The sequence below is a fragment of the Gadus chalcogrammus genome, chromosome 3 (assembly GCF_026213295.1).
Source record: "Gadus chalcogrammus isolate NIFS_2021 chromosome 3, NIFS_Gcha_1.0, whole genome shotgun sequence".
Classification (NCBI taxonomy): domain Eukaryota; kingdom Metazoa; phylum Chordata; class Actinopteri; order Gadiformes; family Gadidae; genus Gadus; species Gadus chalcogrammus.
Genome location: NC_079414.1, coordinates 6,328,091 through 6,347,344, shown reverse-complemented (window position 1 = coordinate 6,347,344; position 19,254 = coordinate 6,328,091). Strand labels below are relative to the sequence as shown.

Genomic DNA, 19,254 nt, shown 5'->3' with positions numbered 1-19,254 from the left:
TTATAAAAAGAAAAGTTGCTCAAAAGTTGAAGTAAAATAAATTAAATTAAATAATTCTCTTTTTTTTCAAGTTCAAACAATATTATGTGCAAAACCAAATCAAAGTTCTACTCCATCAATACAGAGTGCAAATAGTGCGAACAGACTCTGGCCAAGTATGTCACTGACAACTTGGTATTGTCCGTGTCTTATCAGTCACTCTACTGCCATTCATAATTTCCGCCGGGTACCCAAAATGCTGCCAAACAAATCATTTAAAAGTGGCGAGGGCATCTTCGACGGTAATACGGGTATTTTCCGACGTCATTCTGGCTGCCTATGGCTGCTTCCCCTGCTTCCCCTCCTTCTCCTCCTCTTCTTCTTTTCCATCTCCTTCGTAAGGTTCTGGCAGGCAAGACGTATCTAAGGTGCATTACTGCCCCTACAGGCCACAAATAGAAGTTTGGATAGCTCAGAAATCTCGCGAGACAGATTTTTAACGCGACGGGTAATATCGTCAAGTTGGGAGCAGCGGGCCCCTGAGAGGCGGGTCCGCTCCCAACGGCACCGCAACTACATGAGCAGAACCCACCTGCACACCCCTCCAGTTCTCCCTGAGGGATACGGTGAGGCACATATACGCAACCCGCACCTAGGCACGCAGGCGCCCATGCAGGCACATACACACATATGCACGCGTCGCACGCACATGCATACATATGCATGTTCATACATGCATATAAACTTGCACATACACACGCACATACAAACGCACATGCACCTACGCAGGCACACACATACGCACACACACAAACACACACACACAAATGTGTAATTATGGGGGGGGTGTAATGATTCTTTCACGTTATTGGTTAGGGTTACATCATGACGCTCCTCTCATTCCTCTGCAGAGCAACGCACCACTCTGCAGGGTCAAGTGTACTTCCTGCACACCCAGACCGGGGTCAGCACCTGGCACGACCCACGAGTGCCCAGGTAACACGCACACCAACAAGGTGGTAGTTCATCACTGAGGTGCTGGTTTGTCACTGAGGTGCTGGTTCATCACTGAGGTGCTGGTTCATCACTGAGGTGAGGGTTCATCACTGAGGTGCTGGTTCTTCACTGAGGTGCTGGTTCATCACTGAGGTGCTGGTTCACCACTGAGGGGCTGTTTCATCACTGAGGTGCTGGTTCATCACTGAGGTGCTGGTGCACCACTGAGCTGCTGGTTTATCACTGAGGTGCTGGTTCTCCAGTCGTCTCACTCTCTGGACACTGGAGACTCTTGTTTTAGGGTCTTGTTAATCCTAATCCGAGCCATAACTGGGTTTTGTGTTGATAATTCATCTCTGTAATGAATAGTAAATGCTGGGGATGTGTCTGTGGTAATTGAGCTGCTGGTTTATCAATGAGTTCATAAATGTTGATTTCGGAATTTCAATTTCACAGTCATCTGCAGGATTGTGATGAAATCAATTCAGTGAGCTGTTGGGACACACATTTTTCTTACTTGCCTATTTACCTACCTACCCTATTTATAAACATATGGATGAGAGGGAAGATAGAGTGATAGAGTTATAGATGGATGGAGTGATAGATAAGCTTCTTTTACACATATATGCAAGTCCTGCTATTTGCCCGCTATTCTCCCGACCGGCCGTATATGTGAACAACATATCCTGACATTGGTATGCTGTACACATCCTGAAAAAAGACTACGCCTGGGTTAATATTTTAGCTGGCGGATATGTTAATTACCTTGTATGTGAATGAGGAGTAGAATGTCGGCATTTCACACTTTCACACAAAATCCGCCTGTTGCTTTTTTGTTCGCTGAATTGTCAAAACTCTTTAAATGTTTGCACTGCTTTTCATTCGTGGTGAACTCTAAAAGATAGGTCTTATCAAAGCCCTAAATGTACCATGCAATAAATTACAATACATGAATTTACAGCTGCACGCGTTGGAGAAAAAGAAAAAACAGAATATATGATGCATCGCTGCAGCAACATTTAAGACGATCGCGATGAGTTCTGCCCGTTCTGCCTCCGTGCTGTCTGCGGTCAAACCAAAACAAACTAGAGTGACAGTCCTATTCCCGCCTCTTGCGAACCTCGACCCTACGTCATATCCAGCCCCTTGCAAGCCGGCCCACCTAAACCCCCCGTTGGTTTTACTGATGTCAGCGCGACACCGATGTCCGCATATCAAGCATCAAGTGTGAATAAGTGTGAATGACCCTCAGGGTCGAACCTCCTGATAGTCAAATGTGTCGAAAAGACGGAGGACATGTGTGAAAACGGCTATAGAGTGATCGATGGGTGGATAGAGTGATAGATCGTAAAGGGATGGATAGAGTGATGGATAAATTATAGATGGATGGAAGGACAGATAGAGTGATGGATAGATAATAGATGTCTTCTTTGGTGATGTAATGAAATGTATCTACACATTATCCTTCGCCAGGATGGTGTTGTGATGTCATGTCAGATGTCATGTCATGTCCCCAGTCTGTGTCCATGTGTGTGTGCTGTAATTTACCGGATTGTGCATTGAACTTGCTTGTGTGTTTCGGGGACCTGAGTAATGTGAACTGTGATGAGCTGGGCCCACTTCCCCCTGGCTGGGAGATCCGGAACACCGCCACGGGACGGGTCTACTTTGTGGACCACAACAACCGCACTACGCAGTTCACCGACCCGCGCCTCTCCGCAAACCTGCACCTCGTCCTCAAGTGAGTCCCCGCATGGGAGGGTGGAGGAAGAACTGATCAGGAGGGTGGAGGAAGAGCTTATCAGAAGCGTGGAGGAAGTCTGTCGTTTGCTGATATATATAATGAATAGGGGTGTGACGATACACTCAGCTCACGAGACGAGACGAGACACGATATTCGGTTCACGAGATCGAGACGAGACGAGATTTTAAAAAAACTACAATGACAAAATATATGACTGGAGCAACAGACTTTTATTAAACCGAGTTGCACATGCATTTTGAAATGTTTTATTACAACTCTTAACATTCATGAAATTGAAACTAAAACTAAAATTTATAAAAAGAAAAGTTGCTCAAAAGTTGAAGTAAAATAAATTAAATTAAATAATTCTCTTTTTTTTCAAGTTCAAACAATATTATGTGCAAAACCAAATCAAAGTTCTACTCCATCAATACAGAGTGCAAATAGTGCGAACAGAGTCTGGCCAAGTATGTCACTGACAACTTGGTATTGTCCGTGTCTTATCAGTCACTCTACTGCCATTCATAATTTCCGACGGTAATACGGGTATTTTCCGACGTCATTCTGGCTGCCTATGGCTGCTTCCCCTGCTTCCCCTCCTTCTCCTCCTCTTCTTCTTTTCCATCTCCTTCGTAAGGTTCTGGCAGGCAAGACGTATCTAAGGCGCATTACTGCCCCTACAGGCCACAAATAGAAGTTTGGATAGCTCAGAAATCTCGCGAGACAGATTTTTAACGCGACGGGTAATATCGTCAAGTTTAATCTCGTGGTAATATCGTCAAGTTTAATCTTGATCTGATGTTTCCTATGGATGGCTCCGTATATCGTGGCAGAAGACGCAGCATCAGCACTGTAAGTTCAGAAGTGGAGGGAATGTGTTATGAGGTGACGTTGTCACGTCACATTGGTGACATGTAGTCTTTCTCGTTACGTCTTTTTCACAGCCGTTAGCCGAAGAATCATACAATATACCTTCAAACTCTTGAAGGTATATTCAAAACACAAAAAACATATGTGTAATCCAAGGCATTTAATGACTGGGACCAGAAAATAATAAATTACTTTACATTGAATCCCATTCATTTTCTCCTAGCCTAGAGGTCCGATGGGCGCTAGCGGAAGGGGTGTGACTTACGAGCTCTATATTACTTTCTTATGCTGCTACCTAGTTATTACGTAACTATCTGATGCTGATCCCTTGCTAATCGTTATCGTTACCTAACAATCTGATACTCCCTAGCTATCCAATGTTGTAACATTGCTAAACATTGTTACTTGTTGTTACATCCAGTTCTTCTTTCTAGCTAATTGGTATTGTTGTGTAGCTATCTGATGCTGTTCCCTTGCTGGTATTACCGTAGTTAACAGATGTACGTTTATAGTGAACTAATCTCCAACCGTAGCCAGCTTCCGACTAGCACATTACCAACCTCTCTCTGGGGAGGAGGAGGAGTCTGCTCAGTACCCGCCTCTCTCTGGGGAGGAGGAGTCTGCTCAGGGCCAGCCTCTCTGGGTAGGAGGAGGTGTCTGCTCAGTGCCAGCCTCTCTCTGCGGAGGAGGAGGAGGAGCCTGCTCAGTGCCAGCCTCTCTCTTGGGAGGTGGAGGAGTCTGCTCAGTGCCACTCTCTCTCTGGGTAGGAGAAAGAGTCTGCTCAGTGCCAGCCTCTCTCTTGGGAAAGGAAGAATCTGCTCAGTACAAGCCTCTCTCTGGGGAGGAGGAGTCAGCTGAGTCTGCGGTGCCATGGTACGGCAGACTGATGAGTGTGCTGCCAGACAAACGCAGACCACATTGCTGTGGTGTGCCGCTCTCTCAGACACTCACCTCCCCTTCCTGCTGCCAACTGTACGCCTCACAAGCTTGCAAGGCGAACCCCAGAATATGTCTGCCCTATTTTATTTTTATGTTTATGTCAACCTCTGCACAGATGATAATGTCATTATTTTAATGCTTTTGGACCTATTTTATTTGTGTGAGCTCTATCTAAATGATAATACACGCATTTGAGTGTGTACACCCTGCCTGTTCACATAGATGTTGCAGAAAGGGATTCCGTTTCAATGGATGGGAGTCACTGGCAGTGCCAGTCCTCACCCTCTGGGTTCACATTCTGAACGCTTGGACTTCACACATACACACAACACGGGAAACGGCAGCATCCACACAACACACACAGTGAAACAACACCATCCACACAACACTCACGGTGAAACAACACCACCCACACAACACACGTTGAAACAACAACATCCCCACAACCCACAGCACACACGGCAACCCGGTATCACGCAATTGCGTGCTCCTGCGCACGAACGTTAATCTATTGAAGCGTGTTCCCGAGCACGATAGTCCGACTTTTTGCGTGTTACACAAAACGAAATGTAAACCAATGCATTCTGAATGGGAGTGTTCTAAGACAATTAACGTGCTCCACAAAACGGTACGAGAGAGAGAGAAAGAGAGAGCGGGAGGGACAGAGAGAGAGAGAGAGCGAGAGAGAGGCTTCAGAAAGGGTGTGCGCAGATAGTACAGTGCACCCTAGTTATGTTTATGCCAAAACCTATATATATAATTAGGCTGTGGAAATTGCAATAAGTTAAGAACACAACTTCGCACGTTGAGCACACAGCCGTGTGACTCGTTTATTTTGTAAAAAAGAAAACCGGAAAACAAAGCGTGCTGAAGGTAAACAAATCCAGCATGGTCTGTGACGTCATGAGACGCACGTACTCCTTAGGGACCGCGATCCCTGAACCACCAAGAACGTAAATGACATGCAGTAAACAACAACACAATTGAAAGAACAACACATAACGAAATACTGTAGGTGAATTATGTTACGGTCACTACAAGGCTATAATTATATTATTTAGCGTGTAATGAGACAATCTATAGCCAAATTGTCGAAGATGCCCGAGAATCTTCGGGGATATCAGCATGGGAAATCGGCGAATCAGACCCATGAAGGGGGGGGGGGGGGGGGGGGACACGTTAGTTGAAGGGGGGGGGGGGGGGGGACGACGACACGTTTGTTGAGGGGGGGGGGAGACACGTTTGTAGGGGGGGGCACGCTCGACAACGAGAGTTGGTTTTTATTGAACGAGACTTCAACACGGAACAGCTGCACGAAACGATGGTCACGTCACTCTCGGTGACGGTGTCGAAAATAATGAACACACGAACAATGTTAATAGAACAACACACAACCACATAACATCCCGAACCCATTAACCTCACTTAATCCTAACAACAAAACAAGTTAACAAAAGCCCCATTTGTCAACTGAGAACCCCAATTCCCAGAATCCCCCGCGGCTCCGGAACACGGCGTAGCTTATATTAATCTTTATTATCTGAATGGGAAATGCAATATTTTAGGACAGATACACCATTAAACGCGTTTCTAATGACATTTCTAGCGAGAAATGTACATTTTCCTTACATAATCTTCAGTCAGTGAATGTGTATGATCTTTATTAATCTTTATTATCTGAATGGGAAATGCAATATTTTAGGACAGATACACCATTAAACGCGTTTCTAATGACTTTTCTAGCGAGAAATGTACATTTTCCTTACATAATCTTCAGTCAGTGAATGTGTATGATCTTTATTAATCTTTATTATCTGAATGGGAAATGCAATATTTTAGGACCGATTCACCGTTAAACGTGTTTCTAATAACATTTCTAGCGAGAAATATACTTTTTACTTGCATAATCTTCAGTCAGTGATTGTGTCTGATCTTTAGTTTTATAGTAATTAGGATTTGATCGGCTCGCTCGCATGTTTCAACGACGTCAGGTTGCTTTCGCTAAACTAGCAGCTCACGTGCTTCCTGCGTTTGTGTTATTAAACTGTTACTTTATGTAACTTTTAATGATATCATCTTGTTAGAAACACGTATATCTGAGAGCCAACCCAGTCGGCAAAAGCATACGTTGACAGTGTACTTTTCGTGAACACTAGATTACGTCGCATTTCAACATAAAATAGCGTGTTATACACACACACACACGCACGCACACGCACAGACACACACACACAAGCACACACAAGCACACACACGCACGCACAGACACACACACACACACACACACACACACACACACACACACACACACACACGCACACACGCACACGGTGCATTTCGCTGCTAAAACAACAACAAAAAAATATTCCCTCAAATATTATTACTTTCAAAACGTTGGCCAAAATGGCCAATAATATCATTTTTTATTTGGGATGCTTCTAGGACATTTTGGGTGGATTTTGAACGGTATGTGGGGGGCACGTTTTTTTGCAGGACCTGGCAACCCTGCGCTGTTGCCCGAGATCTGGATCCACCCCGGCGTGGTGCCGTCTCCTTTTGACCTTTTGACCCCAGACTTCTGGGGGAAAAAACGTGGCCACAGGCCAGCTGTGTCTACACACCTTTAGCCACAAATGTACACCTCCATCCCACAAAAAATGGGGACTAGAAACTAACCTCTGTCTTATGTACATTTACTGTACTGTTGGAGGTCACGCCCCTTTGCCGACCTTTTCGAGATAGCTAGGGATGCTAAAATGTTTACACACATTTCCCGGGGTCCCGTGTACGACATATCCGAGATTTGGAGTTCTAGCAGCCCTTAGAGAAAAAAAGTTTTCCCAAATGGAGTGTCATTTGGACAAAGCCCCTCAGAAGTGTAGCCTGCAAGGCCTAATGGTTCAGAATGTGGTGGAAAAACAGTTTTTGAGATAGGAAGGTCCTACCGCCCTGAAATTTGAATACCTTATTCTAGGGCCTAACTGGGACCTCCGCACCGAAACTTGGCCCGGTCGGACCCCGAGGGCAGGAAGGGGGGGCCCTTCCTGCCCGAGACTTGGCCCGGTCAGACCCCGAGGGCAGGCCCCCCCTTCCTGCCCTCGGGGTTCGACCGGGCCAAGTTTCGGTGCGGAGGTCCCAGTTAGGCCCTAGAATAAGGTATTCAAATTTCAGGGCGGTAGGACCTTCCTATCTCAAAAACTGTTTTTCCACCACATTCTGAACCATTAGGTCTTGCAGGCTACACTTCTGAGGGGCTTTGTCCAAATGACACTCCATTTGGGAAAACTTTTTTTCTCTCAGGGCTAGAATTCCAAATCTCGGATATGTCGTACACGGGGCCCCGGGAAATGTGTGTAAACATTTTAGCATCCCTAGCTATCTCGAAAAGGTCGGCAAAGGGGCGTGACCTCCAACAGTACAGTAAGACAGAGGTTAGTTTCTAGTCCCCATTTTTTGTGGGATGGAGGTGTACATTTGTGGCTAAAGGTGTGTAGACACAGCTGGCCTGTGGCCACGTTTTTGAAGTCGGGGGTCAAAAGGTCAAAAGGAGCCGGCACCACGCCGCTTATGAGATAACAAAAAGTTAATGTGTGTTTCTCTCATAACTTTTTGTCATTATTAAAGAGAGGCCTGATTCTCAGATATGCATGTTGGATGGCTAGGGTGTTGGTCTGGGAAGAACTTCAGGCCAAAATCTTGCAAGCGAGCCGCTGGGTGCAGGTGCAATGAGATGGAGCACTTGCTGAGCCTGGACTTTCATAATCTTCGCTCTGTGAATGTAAAGGATGTTTGGTCGGATGTTACGACGAAGAATCATAATGTGAATGGGAATATTCTATAAATCTCTTGATATAATCTTTCGTCTCAACACTTCTGCTGCAGCCACTTAAAGTCTCACTCCGAGAACCTTAAAATATGAATCAATCCATTAGAAGTATGAAAATATCTTCCCGGTGGTGCAACAGAGCAAACAAGGTGTCCTTTGACATCTACGTTTCGAGACGATTGCAACAGTGCCACACATGATCATATTTGAATATGTTTCGGGGTAGTAATTAGCTGTCGATTTTGGAGGCCTTTATCAAAAATGACCAGCTATAGATTTGCTTCCCGACGGAGATTTTTGACAAATGACATGTTAATTAGCATCTACACGTTAAGCTGAGTCCAATGAGATCAAGCTCGGCCTCTTGCTACACCGAGATCATGTCCTAGACATAGGTGTACCATGTAAAACACATGTTACCATTAGCTAGAGTGTCGTTCTTGGTGTCATTGGACTCAGCTCAACGTGTAGATGCTAAATAACATGTCATTTGTGAAAAAATCTTTATCGGGAAGCAAATCAATAGCTGCTCAGTATTGATTAAGGCCTCCAATTTCGACAGCTAATTACTACCATTAAACATGTTCGAATATGCTCATGTGTGGCACCGTTGCAATCTCCTGGAAGCGTAGATGTTGAAGGACACCTTGTTCGTCCTCTTACGCCACCGGGACGATATTTACATGCTTCTGATTGACTAATGAATTGATTCAGCTATTCCCCCAGAAGTCTGGGGTCAAAAGGTCAAAAGGAGACGGCACCACGCCGGGGTGGATCCAGATCTCGGGCAACAGCGCAGGGTTGCCAGGTCCTGCAAAAAACGTGCCCCCCACATACCGTTCAAAATCCACCCAAAATGTCCTAGAAGCATCCCAAATAAAAAATGATATTATTGGCCATTTTGCCCAACGTTTTGAAAGTAATAATATTTGAGGGAATATTTTTTTGTTGTTGTTTTAGCAGCGAAATGCACCGTGTGCGTGTGTGCGTGTGTGTGTGTGTGTGTGTGTGTGTGTGTGTGTGTGTGTGTGTGTGTGTGTCTGTGTCTGTGTGTCTGTGCGTGCGTGTGTGTGCTTGTGTGTGCTTGTGTGTGTGTGTCTGTGCGTGCGTGTGTGTGTGTGTATAACACGCTATTTTATGTTGAAATGCGACGTAATCCAGTGTTCACGAAAAGTACACTGTCAACGTATGCTTTTGGCGACTGGGTTGGCTCTCAGATATACGTGTTTCTAACAAGATGATATCATTAAAAGTTACATAAAGTAACAGTTTAATAACACAAACGCAGGAAGCACGTGAGCTGCTAGTTTAGCGAAAGCAACCTGACGTCGTTGAAACATGGGAGCGAGCCGATCAAATCCTAATTACTATAAAACTAAAGATCAGACACAATCACTGACTGAAGATTATTCAAGTAAAAAGTATATTTCTCGCTAGAAATGTTATTAGAAACACGTTAAACGGTGAATCGGTCCTAAAATATTGCATTTCCCATTCAGATAATAAAGATTAATAAAGATCATACACATTCACTGACTGAAGATTATGTAAGGAAAATGTACATTTCTCGCTAGAAAAGTCATTAGAAACGCGTTTAATGGTGTATCTGTCCTAAAATATTGCATTTCCCATTCAGATAATAAAGATTAATAAAGATCATACACATTCACTGACTGAAGATTATGTAAGGAAAATGTACATTTCTCGCTAGAAATGTCATTAGAAACGCGTTTAATGGTGTATCTGTCCTAAAATATTGCATTTCCCATTCAGATAATAAAGATTAATATAAGCTACGCCGTGTTCCGGAGCCGCGGGGGATTCTGGGAATTGGGGTTCTCAGTTGACAAATGGGGCTTTTGTTAACTTGTTTTGTTGTTAGGATTAAGTGGGGTTAATGGGTTCGGGATGTTATGTGGTTGTGTGTTGTTCTATTAACATTGTTCGTGTGTTCATTATTGTCGACACCGTCACCGAGAGTGACGTGACCATCGTTTCGTGCAGCTGTTCCGTGTTGAAGTCTCGTTCAATAAAAACCAACTCTCGTTGTCGAGCGTTCAATAAAAACCAACTCTCGTTGTCGAGCGTGCCCCCCCCCCTACAAACGTGTCTCCCCCCCCCTCAACAAACGTGTCCCCCCCCCCCCCCCACCTTCAACTAACGTGTCCCCCCCCCCCCCCTTCATGGGTCTGATTCGACGTTTTCCCATGCTGATATCCCCGAAGATTCTCGGGCATCTTCGACAATTTGGCTATAGATTGTCTCATTACACGCTAAATAATATAATTATAGCCTTGTAGTGACCGTAACATAATTCACCTACAGTATTTCGTTATGTGTTGTTCTTTCAATTGTGTTGTTGTTTACTGCATGTCATTTACGTTCTTGGTGGTTCAGGGATCGTGGTCCCTAAGGATTACGTGCGTCTCATGACGTCACAGACCATGCTGGATTTGTTTACCTTCAGCACGCTTTGTTTTCCGGTTTTCTTTTTTACAAAATAAACGAGTCACACGGCTGTGTGCTCAACGTGCGAAGTTGTGTTCTTAACTTATTGCAATTTCCACAGCCTAATTATATATATAGGTTTTGGCATAAACATAACTAGGGTGCACTGTACTATCTGCGCACACCCTTTCTGAAGCCTCTCTCTCGCTCTCTCTCTCTCTCTGTCCCTCCCGCTCTCTCTTTCTCTCTCTCTCGTACCGTTTTGTGGAGCACGTTAATTGTCTTAGAACACTCCCATTCAGAATGCATTGGTTTACATTTCGTTTTGTGTGACACGCAAAAAGTCGGACTATCGTGCTCGGGAACACGCTTCAATAGATTAACGTTTGTGCGCAGGAGCACGCAATTGCGTGATACCGGGTTGCACACGGTGATACAACACCATCCACACAACACACAACAACACACACAGTGAGAGAGCTTCTTATGGGTGTCTTCTAATGTGTCCTTGGCCTCCATTGGTGTTAGCGTCTGCCACGTGATTGGCCGTCTGGGGGAAATAAATAGCTCTGAGCATGATTATACAGGGACAGGTTCAATGTGCAACCCCAACTCTGGAATGAGTGGGCAGAGGGTTTCTGCCTCACATGATCCTGTCAGTCTCTGTCTGTCTCTCTCTGTCTGTCTCTTTCTGTCCCTGTCTCTCTGTCTCTGTGTTCCTGTCTCTCTGCCTGTTTTCTCACTCTCTCTCTCTCTCTCTCTCTCTCTCTCTCTCTCTCTCTCTCTCTCTTGGTCTCTCTCTCTCTCTCTTGGTCTCTCTCTCTCAGTCTCTCTTGGTCTCTCTCTCTTTCTCTCTCTGTCTCACTTGGTCTCTCTCTCTCTCTCTCTCTCTCTCTCTCTCTCTCTCTCTCTCTCTCTCTCTCTCTCTCTCTCTCTCTCTCTCTCTCTCTCTCTCTCTCTCTCTCTCTCTCGCATGAGGAATGTAGTCATAGAGCCCCCGCAGCTTCCCTCCCATCAGGGACCGGGCAGGGCCCACCGACCCGCACACCTCCTTGGGGGGGATTTAGGACATGTTTGCACTAAACGAGGGGTTTTCAAAGTGTTTGAGAGTGAGTCCCCCCTCACATTTGAAACATATTTTTTAACCATTTTATGTATCTTTGTGTGTTTTTAAAGATATTTTAATTTTTTACTGGTTTATTTTTTCTCACGTCCCCCCTGATGAACTCACTGCACTTAACCATTAGCTTCCCTTAGTTAAGTAAAAATGAACCTCTGTCCCGAGTCGTCCAGGACAGCTGAAGGAGCCGGCAGCCCCGGGTGGCCCCCCCAGGCCCTGTCCCCAGCCCAGCTGCCCGAGGAGGCGGAGTGCCTGACGGTCCCGCGCTACAAGAGGGACCTGGTGCAGAAGCTGAAGGTGCTGCGCCAGGAGCTTACCCAGCAGCAGCCGCAGGCCGGGCACTGCCGCATAGAGGTATCCCGCGAAGAGATCTTTGAGGTACACACACAAACACACACACACACACTGTGGCAACCCGGGCCCAGGAATGTCTCGGATATACAGGGAATCACCACACTTCACGGCTGGTTCAAAGCCCGGGAGGGCATTTATTCGGGATCACCCAAAAGAAAACGAGAGATAATAAGCTGACTCCGTAAGCCAGGGAAAAGAGGGGGTCAATGTTCGGCTCTCGGGGAGCAGGGGGTCGATTCCGTCGGCGTTCCAAATCACGGCGATCGGGCCTTGGCCGGGGTGCGTCCTCCTTGGGGCCTGTTGGGAACGGCTCGGTTTACCTTCCGTCTGCTTGTCCGTCCGTAGTTCGGGGGTACTCCTGTTTCTCCCGGCTCCAACTCTGCTTGGGGACAGGGGAAATGCACAATTTTAAATGGTACCTCGTTCCCTGACGCAGGTATTCCCTATCTCGAATTAGTGTGACGGAAGGGACGTCCTCTGGCTCCGCCTGCTGGGTATTGCCGGTACACGCCCTCCACTACCTCTTCCCTGGGCCATCGAGCCCGAGGGGTTGGGAACGGGTTTCCACAACACACACACACACACACACACACACACACACACACACACACACACACACACACACACACACAAACCTGCAGACGCACACACCTGCAGACACACATGTGCACAGACACACCTGCAGACACACACACCTGCAGACACGCACACCCACCTTCAGACCAGAGCTGTAGTCAAGACCACCTCTGTCAATTCCAAGTCAAGTTCGAGGCCAACACACACTCATACACAGTCATGTACATTCATACACACACACACACACACACACACACACACACACACACACACACACACACACACACACACACACACACTCATGTACATTCATACACACTCACACACACACACACACACACACACACACACACACACACACACACACACACATACACACTAACACACACACACCTGCAGACATACAGTAACACACACACACACACACATACCCGTAGGCATACGCACACAGACTCATACACTCAAACACACAAACTTGCAGACACACACAAACACTCATACACACTCAGACACACGCACATAGACACACCTGCAGACACGCACACACATCTGCAGACACGCACACACACTTTCAGACCACAGCTGTATTCAAGACCACCTCTGTCGTGTCCAAGTCAAGTTCGAGGTCAAATGATAGAAATAGCAAATCTTCAAGACAACTTACTCATCTGTTCATCATTTTGTGTGATGCTAAAGACACACACACAAATATCTTCTATTTTAAGATTTTCATTTTGCACTATTATTTGTGATTATCAAAAAGCAAGTGCAGTGCAACAACACTGTAGGATCAAATTAGGTCATATCGTTTACTTAAAGTAGAGCCTTTTCACTTAAGTCACATAAAGCTGAAGTGAATGAGAACTAGGGATGTACGATTTGGGAAAATAATAAAATTGCAATTTTTTTAGACCACTATTCCCATTGTGATGCAGTATGCATTTTGCTTTTTAAAGTTCCATATCTTCTGTTATTCACTAAACACAAGCAATAAATCCTTCTACAGTATAGTATGACCCACACAACATTGGAAGCAGTCAACATATGAAATGCTCTTTCCTTGTAGGCCAGGCCTAATTGAGATTAATTGGTATATGATTTGAGATCATAACATCTTTATTTCACTATTGAATTGTAAAAAAAAAAAAAAAAAAGAAGAATCTTACTGATCTCTAATCAGTGTCAGTAACAATAACAAATCACACAAACTAAAGTGCAGAAATTTGTGGCCATGAAGTACCAAATTATTGGAGAGACCAATGGCCTGGACGGAGACAAGTCTGAGTGCAAAGGAGAAGGACTAGGAGACACGTCCGCATGTCTCTCACACACACACACACGCGCGCGCACGCACACACATACACACATACACACACACACACACACACACACACACACACACACACACACACACACACACACACACACACACACACACATACACACACACACACACACACACACAGGGCCCTATCTTGCATCCAGCGCAATTTACTTTCTACACCGTGTCGTTGCTAGTTTGCAACTGGCTAAATTAGGGAATGATCTTGGGGCGGTTCAGCGAAAGGAGGAGTCGTGTTCTGGCGCAAACTTAAGGCCTGATTCCACCAGACGCGTTACGGCAACGTTACGGCTGCGGCACGTCTTGGCCGCGGTCACCGCAGCAGATAGGTTCCACTCTAATCAATGAGACCATTTCCACCGGGCGCGGCTGCGGAACGTCTCAGCAACGTCCCAGGAGCGGCTCACCGTGCCGCAGCGCTATCCTTCCGTAGCATTTCTATTTTTGTCGCAAGCCGTTGCTGAACCGCGTCAATTTCAACAGAGCAGATTGAGCAGGGCAGGAAGTGAAAAAGTAAAAGCCATAGAGCATCCGGTCAATTTTCAAAATAAAACACAATAATCAGCTCATGTAGCCTATCACAACGTCATTTATATACCAAATCATCCTTTTTATAAGGGCAATGGCCGGAAGGACAAAGCGTGGCATTTAATTGCAGTCGTTTTGGGAGTGGAAGTTGAGTACATTAGGTTTAGGATTATCGCGTGATCTCGCGTGAATACGGCTGGCTCGCAACGCACGTTGCGCTGCCGTAACGCGCCCGGTGGAAATGCAAGCAGGGCAGAGTCGCAGCCGTACCGTGCCGCAGCCGTAACGTTGCCGTAACGCGTCCGGTGGAATCCCCGGATCACCCTGGTTCTCATTTGCAGTTTCAGAAAACAATTCCACCAGAATCTGGTTTAAGTACCTGGTTTTGGCGCGTTGTTCAGATGCTATTTTAAGGGCGCATGCATAATGTTGCTTTTGCACTTTGCACACACGCTTTGCTTCTCTCATCTACCTAGCCACACATTCTTGGTAAATTATTTGGGAAAGAATAGCTGATACAGCGGTGATAAGTTGTACTTTTATATCAATGCATCTGCAAACACCGTAGAGCAAACACATATTTTCTTAACACAGACATCGTGTACAAGCCCATAACTTTTAGGATTGATGAGTATTTGATCTTGAGAAAACATTGTTTTACCGCGAGTGAGTGTTAAAAAAAATGAATGAATGCGGGCGCGCATGTGTGTATGTGTAAAATAATGCTTGTATGTGCATCCAACTGTTTAAACACACGCAAACTAAACACGTAACGCATAATGCAGTCCATTGCAATGTATATTAACAGGGGGACACATACATATTAGGAACACAAGTCGATAACGATAATGCATACAATAATGGTAAAAAACTATGTTTGTTAATGTATTACGTGTATCATTGAATAGAACCACAGTTACCGCATATGTGTGTTAAGTTTTCTTTGCCGAAATGTATTTGTGGACTCAGTATTTCGGAAGTTGTGGAAGAAAACGCTATTCCATGTGTGAATTAGGCCATATTATTTGGCCATAAACTGAGCCATTTGAAGTTTAAAATTCATGTGGTCAGTGGCGTTTCTACATGTAAAAAACAGGTGGGGCTAGGCTAATATTTTTTATTCTTTTAAATGAAGAACCAGTGTTCGTGACGTCTCCCGTTTATTTTCACTGTCGTGGAGATCTTTGTAGACGTTGACTCTGCCTGCTCCCGGCTATCCTGCACAACACAGGACTGTATGTAAAAATTGAATGGCCTGTCTTGGTTTAAAGCCCACTCGCCACCACGACAAGGCGCAGGCCAGCAGTGGGAACATATAAGACTGGAAAAACATAAATAGACGGAAGAGCACAAGACATAAGGCGTTTTACCTCTAATTTTTCCTCCAGACTAAGGGTCTCAAATATGTGCTCTACCACATTCATGTTGTCGATACGTTTTCGTTTGTGTGCCTCCGGCATGTTTGTTAGCAAAGTTATCCTTCTCCTTCTCTTCTTCGCTACCGGACTTTTGCGCGCGGCACGTGAGGTGAGGTGGGCGGTCACTCGAGTCATGACTCATCACGTGCCTCACCCTACAGCCAATGAACTGTGAAAAACGAAATTACACTGTAGTGGAACGAACCATATATTTCCATGGCGGTCCGGAAGTAAAATAATCTCTGTCCACTTCAACAGAGAAACACGCTGAGCATGCGCATTTCAGTTTTTCAAGTCCAATACACATTACATTGGGCTGGTGGGGCTAGCCCCTCCAGACGAACTCATCCGGAAGAAGCAAGCCAGGGTCGACTAAGAATGAAATAAAAGCGCCAAACTTATTATTTTACATTACTTTCTGGGGAGATTATTTTTTAAATATATATATACATATAAAAAAAGTTATAATATATTTCATTTTTTTCATTTTCATTTTCTGTTCTTTTTTTCTTGTAAGAGTAGGTGGGGCCGAGCCCCACTTGCCCCTAATGACCAGTCGCCACTGGTCTTGCGTTTGCAGTCTCATCGGAGACTGCAAATGCGTTGTCAAAATATCAACTTGTCAGATTCAAATAGCTCTTAAAAGGGATAGGAGATGGCACTCTCATTGGTTTATTGCACATTACGCCCAAACCACACCTACGGGTAATTAGACTACTTCTAACCTACTAAAAATCGACCTTTTCAGATTTGCGTCGGGCGCATGAGTAACGTATCAGCCGGTATAATAGCAACTTCGCCATAGAACCGCCCACAAAGCTACTTGCGTTTGGCGATTCCCACTTGCGTTTCAGACTGTTAAAATAGGGCCCATACTCAGACACACACACACACATACTCAGACACACACACACACACACCTGCAAACACACACACACCTGCAGACACACACACGCACACACACACACACACACACACACATACACACACACCTTCAGACTGAAGGTGACACACACGCAGCCAATGGCAGTGACTACGGCTGTCGATGTTGCCAGCGTTGTACAGCCACTTCAGTCAAAAGCACAACATTATTTTGCACACTATAGCTTTCCCTCACCTCCCTCTCTCCTAGTGGTTCACAGACGCACCGTCGTCTTCCACAGCAAGGCATTCTTCCAGTGGGATTGTTTGTGTGAGCGGCAGTTTTTTTTTTAAACCAGACCAAACTAAACTAAAAACTAAAAACTCCAAGCTGAGCTTCATAAACAAAGACGACAGATTTGGTTCCCCTTAGCAACCGGTCAACGCTCAGTGTGTCTCTGAGCCGGCTCCAGGCTAGGTTATTGGGACACGTGTAGACTCAGTCCCCGCTGTCTTTGTTCCCTCATCCCTTTGATGGAGCTGCTTCAACAGACGCACAGACACACAAGTGGAATAACTTGTCAACTGCACCCACACAAGTTGTCAACTGCCTACAGGAACTAAAATCATGGATGACCAGAAACATGCTCAAATTAAACAGCAACAAGGCAGAGCTCATGGTGGTGGCTCTTACAGTACTGCTAAAGAAAGTTGGAGACCTGGCCCTGATTGTGGATGGCTGCTCCATTTCCCCATCTCCTGAGGTGCGCAACCTTGGCGTCATCCTGGACTCCACTCTCTCCTTCTGGTCCCACATCAAGAACATCTCACAACTCCGGCCTTCACTCACACGTTCAGTAACTGAGACACTCATCCACGCCTTCATCCCCTCCCGTCTGAACTACTGCAACGGTGTCCTGTCTTGACTGCCCACCAAGGCAGACTCCAAAATGTACAGAACTCAGCTGCCAGGATTTTAACCCACACAGAGCTCTGGCAGCATATCACTCCCATCCTCCAACAGGATGGATCCTCAACTGGTTACCAGTCAAGTCATGCATCATCTACAAAAATCTCTCCATGGACTCTCACCCCAATACCGCACAGATCCTCTCCACCCCTACTCTCAATCACGCTCTCTGCGGTCCTCTGACAAGGACCTGGTGGCCATCCCCCACACTAGATTGGGGACCTTTGGAGACAGGGCATTCTCTGCCAATGCTCCATGGAACAGCCTAACACTCAACATCCACTCTCCCCCATCCCTGCCCATGTTTAAAAAACACCTCAAAGTATTCCTCTTCACTAAGTCCTTTGACCCTTAACCCCCCCTTCCCCTCTCCCTTTTTTGTTAAGCGACCTTAGGTATCTTGAAAGGCGCTATAAAAAGAAACATATTATTATTGTGGGGGCCGCCGTCGAACCAGGGACTTCAAAACCATCAAATCTGTGGTCTATAGTGCTTAGAAAGTTTGACAAATGAAACGCTGGGGACACTGCGCCTGTCCGTGTTTTAACATGCTAATCTCTGTGTTAGGAATCGTACCGCCAGGTGATGAAGATGCGTCCCAAATACCTCTGGAAGAGGCTGATGGTGAAGTTCAGAGCAGAGGAAGGGCTGGACTACGGAGGGGTGGCCAGGTGAGTGGACACCGCAGGCGTCTCGTCCGCTCTGAAATGTGTCAATGATTTGGGCGTAATGTGTGTGTACCTCAGGGAGTGGCTGTACCTGCTGTCTCATGAGATGCTGAACCCGTACTACGGCCTGTTCCAGTACTCCAGAGATGACATCTTCACGCTCCAGATCAACCCAGACTCGGCGGTCAACCTGGTCAGTTAAAAGTAGCGCGCTCTCTTTTTTACCTGCTTTACACCTAGTTTGGATCAGGGTTTATACTTGGTTTATGTCTAGTTAGACATGGTTATTACAGATGGTTTACACTTAGTTTGGATTGTCGTAGCAAATTATAACCTAATTATTTATCGCTTCAACTAACTATAATTATAAGGAATCGGGGAGTCCGGAACAAGTATTGACAGAGACTTTAATGCTACCCACAAATAAGCAACGACAAAGCCGAGTGAGGTTTTGCAAAGACACTGCCGAGTGATACGATCCCGGTCTTTCTTACTCTTTCATACCGCCCTCGGTACATGCTCAGAATTGCCTCATTGATAAGGACGGTCAGCCATACATTCCTTTAAGCATGTGGTTATCGCATGCAGTCAATCTAAACGACGGGAGGACGTCAA

General features: G+C 45.6%; 1 protein-coding gene across 1 annotated transcript in view; it reads left to right on the top strand.

Moving 5' to 3' along the window:
• LOC130378555 (E3 ubiquitin-protein ligase SMURF2-like) overlaps nucleotides 1-19,254 on the top strand; it is a 54,988-nt gene that overhangs the window by 3,208 nt on the left and 32,526 nt on the right. Inside the window, exons 3-7 of the mRNA XM_056585297.1 lie at nucleotides 891-974; nucleotides 2,557-2,716; nucleotides 12,096-12,300; nucleotides 18,539-18,642; nucleotides 18,718-18,832. Coding sequence (XP_056441272.1) covers nucleotides 891-974; nucleotides 2,557-2,716; nucleotides 12,096-12,300; nucleotides 18,539-18,642; nucleotides 18,718-18,832 — 668 coding nt within the window. The remainder of the gene's footprint in view (nucleotides 1-890; nucleotides 975-2,556; nucleotides 2,717-12,095; nucleotides 12,301-18,538; nucleotides 18,643-18,717; nucleotides 18,833-19,254) is intronic.